This window comes from Amphimedon queenslandica, unplaced genomic scaffold, assembly GCF_000090795.2.
Source record: "Amphimedon queenslandica unplaced genomic scaffold, v1.1 AMPQUscaffold_12936, whole genome shotgun sequence".
Classification (NCBI taxonomy): domain Eukaryota; kingdom Metazoa; phylum Porifera; class Demospongiae; order Haplosclerida; family Niphatidae; genus Amphimedon; species Amphimedon queenslandica.
The window spans coordinates 49,439-56,367 of NW_003546828.1; the positions used below are offsets into that span (position 1 = coordinate 49,439).

General features: G+C 34.2%; 1 protein-coding gene and 1 long non-coding RNA gene across 2 annotated transcripts; one reads left to right on the plus strand and one right to left on the minus strand.

Annotated features, from left to right (window-relative positions):
• The first annotated feature begins 266 nt into the window (after nucleotides 1-266).
• Nucleotides 267-808, plus strand: LOC109586145 (uncharacterized). Its single transcript, XR_002186843.1, has 3 exons — nucleotides 267-365; nucleotides 612-721; nucleotides 769-808. It is a non-coding gene; the product is annotated as an uncharacterized LOC109586145 (long non-coding RNA).
• A 5,455-nt stretch (nucleotides 809-6,263) lies between these two features.
• Nucleotides 6,264-6,885, minus strand: LOC105314396 (serine/arginine-rich SC35-like splicing factor SCL30; the record flags this gene model as incomplete). Its single annotated transcript, XM_011408552.1, has 3 exons — nucleotides 6,264-6,382; nucleotides 6,614-6,753; nucleotides 6,802-6,885. Coding segments are annotated over 3 exons (343 nt in total), but the record flags the coding sequence as incomplete, so codon positions are not given.
• Between the last annotated feature and the right edge of the window lie 44 nt (nucleotides 6,886-6,929).

The window sequence follows — 6,929 nt, forward strand, 5'->3', positions numbered from 1 at the left end:
ATAATGTACATGTATATGTATAGTACACTGTATGATCACATTGAGAAAAGAAACACCATTAAATGCAATGATCATTGATCCACCAATTAACAGTGTCTCATTGATCATTCCATTTAATATGGTGTTTCTTTTCTACAATGGAGCCAGTTCAAGAGGTTTATGATGACAGAGCAGCTGTGAGTAGAAAAGAAGAACTAATACAAACTGTACTGACTGATGTGAAGACTCATGAGGTTACCATAGAAACAAACCTAGCACTGAGACATGCTAGAGTCAAGATACATGATTAAAACTGATGAGTCAGAGCAAATCATAATAAAGAAACTAAGAGAATTACAAGAGAAGGAGGGAAACTGTTGAAAAAAGTGAGTGACTATAGATTATACATAAAGTACATGTAGAGCCGTAGAAGTTTCTTTATTAAATAACTGACATAATATAGAAACAAGATAGCTTCTAGGGTAGAACCATAGGTACATTATATATGTACATCATACATTTAGCAGATGACTTTGAATGCCATAGAAACCTTTACCTTGGTGTATAATAATTATAATAATCACATGTTATCTGTTTTATTTTACTGCTTGTATTATTATTGTTGTTATTAGTTGCAGGATAAGTTTGATAGTGTATGTGAGAGTTCACTGGAGGCTATTGATGCACTTGAAAGTATTCAAAGAATAACAAGAAGTGGAGGAACAGAGTCATAACATTAATAGTACGTTGATAGATTATACGTTCAATTTTTAAAAATTTTATTAATAGCAATCAAATTCAAAAGTAACTATTATTGTCACACAAAAAATACTGCTGCATTAGACTATCAATCAGCTAATAATGAAAAGATTACATACAACGTCAATTATAGCTACTTCTACATGTATATTCAACAAATAGTCAATTATACACACATGTACGTGTACATATCATTTAAAATTAAAAGCCTAAAAACTACATGTACATGTACATTGAACATTTATGTCTCTAGTACTACAACATAAAAAAAGTTAATTACATGTACTCTTGAAGTTAAGCAATTGATCATTGATCAAGACACAAACTGTGACATATTACTTGTCACTGCTGAATTTGGTGTATTAGTTCTTCCATAAGGTATCTTGAGTTCTTTTTGCTTGCTGTAGTATGGATCATAAGCTTTCTTCATAAATGAACTAAACAGGCCAAATATTGACTTGATTGCTGTAACAGTACTGTGTTTCCTATTAGTTGACTCAGCATTATTTGATACAGGATCAGTAGTCTTATCATTGTTTGATACTGTATCTGGTTCAACAGCTGGAGTGTTGGTAGTTAGTAACCCTTTAATATCAGATCGATCATATAAGATCTCAATTTCATTCACTATATCGAGTGCATTCTCTCCTTCATCGTTAGTTTTGTTAACATTAGCTCCAGCTTGTATTAATGTATCAACTAGTTCAATGTGTCCACATGAAGCTGCTATCATTAATGGAGTTATACCAGCTACCAGTGGAGTATCTGGACTCATACCAACTTCATAAATCATACTAATTAATGTTCCTAAATCTCCTTCAGCAGCTGCTATTAATAATTTTCTCTCATTATTTGAAAAACTTGTTATTTTTTCAGACAAGTGAATCATCATTAAAGAATGACCTCCACAACATGCTAAGGATATAGCACTGATGATGTCATCTGGTGTGATGTCACATTTCTTAATTAAAATTTCAACTGCATCAAAATTATTGACTAGAGCTGCCAGTGCTAATGAATGAAGCTTCTTACCATCACAAGTGTGAATATGATTGGGATGAGAATCTAGTAAAAGCTTTAATATTTTAATATAATTACCAGAACATTCCTTGTCAAGAAACTGAGCATGTTGATCAAGAGTTATGTCAGCAACTGATACAAGCAATTTTGTAATAAAGAAATTTGAGAACACTAGAGAAATGCTAAATGCACTGGTGCCATGATTATTTTGAACGTTAATATCTGGATCTTTACTCAGTAAGAGTTCAACAACCTGGTGATGTCCATTGGTGATAGCAACCATCAAAGCAGTATATCCATGTTTATTTTGAATGGTTATATCTGGATCTTTACTCAGTAAGAGTTTGACAACCTGGTGATGTCCATTGGCACTAGCATGCATCAAAGCAGTCCATCCATCATTATCTTGAATTTTAGTGCCTGAATCATTATTCAGTAGAAGTTCAACAACCTGGTGATGTCCATTAGCACTAGCAGCCATCAAAGCAGTCCATCCATCATTATCTTGAATTTTAGTGCCTGGATCATTATTCAGTAATAGTTCAACAACCTGGTGGTGTCCATTGCCACTAGCAAACATCAAAGCAGTCCCTCTATTATTATTATTATTTTGAATGTTAATATTTGGATCTTTACTGAGTAGAAGTTCAACAACCTGGTGATGTCCATTGGCACTAGCAGCCACCAAAGCAGTGAATCCATAATTATCGTAAATGTTAATATTTGGATCTTTACTCAGCAAGAGTTTAACAACCTGGTGATGTCCATTGGCACTAGCAAACATCAAAGCAGTCCCTCCATTATTATTATTTTGAATGTTAATATCTGGATTTTTACTCAGTAGAAGTTCAACAACCTGGTGATGTCCATTGGCACTAGCAAACATCAAAGCAGTCCATCCATTATTATCTTGAATGTTAATATCTGGATCTTTACTCAGTAATAGTTCAACAACCTGGTGATACCCATAGCCACTAGCAACCATCAAAGCAGTCCATCCAATATTATTTTGAATTTTAATATCTGGATCATTGTTCAGTAATAGTTCAACAACCTGGTGGTGTCCATTGCCACTAGCAAACATCAAAGCAGTCTCTCCATTATTATCTTGAATGTTAATATCTAGATCTTTACTCAGTAAGAGTTTAACAACCTGGTGATGACCATAGCGACTAGCATACATCAAAGCAGTCCATCCATTAGTTCCTTGAATGTTAATATCTGGATTTTTACTCAGTAAGAGTTCAACAACCTGATAATGTCCATTGGTACAAGCAGACATCAAAGCAAGCCACCCATCATTATTTTGAAAGTTGAAATTTGGTCTTTTTTTAATTATGGATTGAATAGTCAAGAAATCTCCTCTTCTACTAGCAATAATGAGGTCAGTGCTATCATTTTTAAGAGATAAGCTAACATCAAGTTCCAACAAGAAAAACACTAAACTTTCATTGTTATTTTGATGTGCATCCTGTAGTGCCCCCTCAAATGTAAATGAACTATCTTCATCTTCCATCATGATAGGAATATCATCAATCATAATCTCAAATACACCAACCTTATATAGAAAAACCCTCTGTTCATTAACTGCTTCCATCAATGTCTGACTGTTTAATTGAGGTAGCAGATACACACACGTAAGGCTGGAGGTATTACGATGTACTTCTTTAAGTGTTAGAAAAGATGAAATAGGTAATAAGTAAAAAAATTCCATTTTATTTAATTTAGCAATTGTCCTGGAGCACCATGGCTTGTTGAATTTTAATATCATTTTAGAACAGCCAACACCATCAGGACATTGCATTCCTTTAGTCATCATTGCTAGCTCCAGTAGGCTAGTGGTATCTTTGAACATCTTCAGGTTAGTATTGTATTCTTCTACCTGTTCCTTGATAGGTTCTGTGATAGTACATGGTATTGTGAGAAAGTTGATGTTCAAACACGAGTAATGAGGCTGGAGCAACTGAACAAGTTGATGGGCATCTTTACAAGTAGCATCTTCTTTGATGTATAATTGAAAGTATAGTTTTGCTTCTGTTACTAAGGCTTTGCTGTTCAAAACATTAGTGGCAGCATCAAGAAAACTACTGTCTAATGCATGAAAACAATCTTGCAGCCATTGAAACTTTTCCTTTAAATTATTTTCAATAAGAGTTACGAATGATTCATAAAAATGACTACTCACTCCTCTTTCTTTAAAAGCCATTTCCAGCATTTCTCCAACTGAAGTGTCATCTCGTGGATTAATTCTTTCTCCTCCAATTGATTTGTATACGTGCTCAGAGAGAGCAGTGCATGCTAAATAGTTTAATCCAATGTATCCTTTATTGAATGGTAGTGGTACAAATGGATTAGCACTATTTTGTAGCAATGATTTGAAAATTTCAATGTGTCCACCTTCACTAGCTAACATTAGTGCAGTCTTGCCATTAGTGTTTTGGTAATTTAGTTTTATTTTAAGTTCTATCAGAAGTAATGCCACTTTTTCATATTCTGCATCACTGTCAATGTGATTAATGGCATGTAAAAGTGAGTCTTCAAATGTAAAATTGACATCTTCCATTCTATCAATGACAATGTCATTGTTAATAATTATTTCAAATATACCAAAATACTGGATAATCTGAACTTTATTCTGTACTTTGTCAATTAGAGATTGTGCTGCTGAAAGAGCCACAATTAATGTAACAATGATTGATCCCTCATCAATTTCAATCAATTTGACACGCTTTGCATCATGTTCAAAAAGATATTGAATGAGATTTTCAAGACTTTTAACAGTTTTTTTACGCCATTCCCCAGTAAGTTTAATAACAATTTTGCAATGTGCTTCTGAAGCTTCATGTGGTAGAGGTACTTGCTTTATTGCATCTTTCATTTGTTGTAGTGCAGTTGATTTCTTAAATTGTTTTAATTCTTGCATGTACTGGTCAAACTCCAACTGTAACTCATCACTGAGAGGAAACTCTTTTGCAAGGTCTTCAATTAATTCAAAATTGAAAAAACTGTAATGAGGCTTAACTGAATGAAGTAGAATATCGAAACTTTCACAATTAGTTAAAGGCTCTTTTGTGAGAGGCTCTTCATAATGATCCGTTAAATATCGAGCAAAATCCTTAATTTTATACTGCTTGCATTCGTCATAGTAAGTTCTAATCTGCTTCATCACTGAAAGGAACTTTCTATGAAGATCTTGCACTTTTTGAGGTACTTCAGAGCTAAGTAAAATTTCTGAAGGAAGAGATAAATCAGGCGAAATTTTGATGTCAAATTTTAGTAACCATTTCAGATTATGTTTATTCAATACTTCACGTTCCCAATCTTCAGCTAGTGCAATGGCTGCATCTTTAGCTGGACCACCTGCTTTGGCAAGGCAATGTACAAAATCACGACATTTCTCTTCTAATTTGGTTAGATTTTCTTTGTAAATAGATAATAATACTACAAATTCATTTTCAATTTTATCAAAAGTAGGGGAGCTTTTAACATCTCGGCTAATAAGATCTTTAGAAAAAAATTCCCAAGAAACTGATTGCAAGCAATTTTTAGTAGCATGACATAAAGAAGAATAACGCCCTCTTAATGTAGATTTAATTATTTTAGTAGCATCTACTTTTGTTCCTATTAAAATAAATAATTATGTTACATGCAGAATTGTAAAACTGACCTTCTTTCCCAGCACATGAACATTCAACGTCAGTCAAAAGTTGGTTAGCTAAAATGCATTCTTTTGCATCTAAAAGTGACATCATGATTCTCTTCCATGTCATATCAGGATTATCATCAAGACAACGTTGAGCTACAGAGCTCATGTAATCAATGGGATTGGCATCCTTCCCTTCTTCCTGCACCATCTCACCCTGCTTGATATTCCCAATGATATCTTGTGTCATGTTAGGAAGACAACAGATGAATTGTTCCCAAGTACCAGCAGTAAACTTTGAGCTACTCAATAACTCAACCAACTCATCTTTTGTTGGCTTATCTATAAAATAATAATGTATTAAAAGTTAAGAATCATAACCGTTTTACCAGTAAGAGTGGGTCCAGGATTAAGTTCCACATCTCCTGATATGAAGAGGAGGATAAGAAGACAAAAAATAGACAAAACAAGTCTAGGGCCCTTTTCTTGCGCAGTATTACCAGTACTAGCTCTACCAGTTCCACAGTAACTGCTACCAGTGCTAGTACAAGCACTGGGTTGCCTCCAATGGCGGGAACAGTTCCAGGATCCTATTCTAGCTCTCCACTGACACAAATCAATCATGGCTGAGGACTTCCTTTAGAAAACATTCAATGCTGCAATAACAAGAGAGAAAAGGGGCCTGGCGATTTGAAAACAAAAAAGGGCGAGGCTCCTTTGGTGCACTGAAAGTTTGAATGGTCATAAATAAGATTTGCATCCTATAACACTGCTGATCAAATGATTCATTTGGCACATCACGAGGAATAAATCATCATTATTGTTTTTTAAAATTTTTATTGATAAGACAAAATTAACAGTTCTATTCTGATGCTGAAGGACTTGATTGCCTCTCCTCCTCAGAAGGAGCACTTCCATCAGAGAACTCTTCCTCTTCCTCCATCTCCTCCTCCTCTCCTTCACCTTTATCAGAACCACCTCCTAAAGAATAAAATACAAATAAATATCAAGTAGTAGGAAGATGACAAATGTATTGGCATTCAAAATTCATTCATTTTTGTCAGTAAAAATTTAAAAGCTGAAGTTGAAATGGCATTTTCATTTTCAAACATTCATTCATTTCAAATCGCAGAATTTTTACTTCCAGTAGATCTACATGTACATGTACATGTACACTTACATTCTAATTATTATTTTATTAATTCCATTTACTTTTACATGGAGGAGGAGAGACTGAGGGAGAGACAGAGGGAGACCTTCTTTTGTGCTTCTTGTCCTTTTTAGATTTCTTACTACTCCTCCTCCTCTCTGGACTAGGACTGTAGGAATAATCCCTCACTCTCTCCTTACGTCTGAAATAATAAATAAAAAATAAAGAAGAAAAAGAAAATAATTTCTACCTTGATGATGATTTCCTTCTCGGTGAATGAGATCTTGAACGGCTTCTTGATCGCGAGTGTCTTCTTCTATCTTTATCAGGAGACCTATAATTACAATAAAAGTGGGCGGAGTCATATGTTGCTATGGT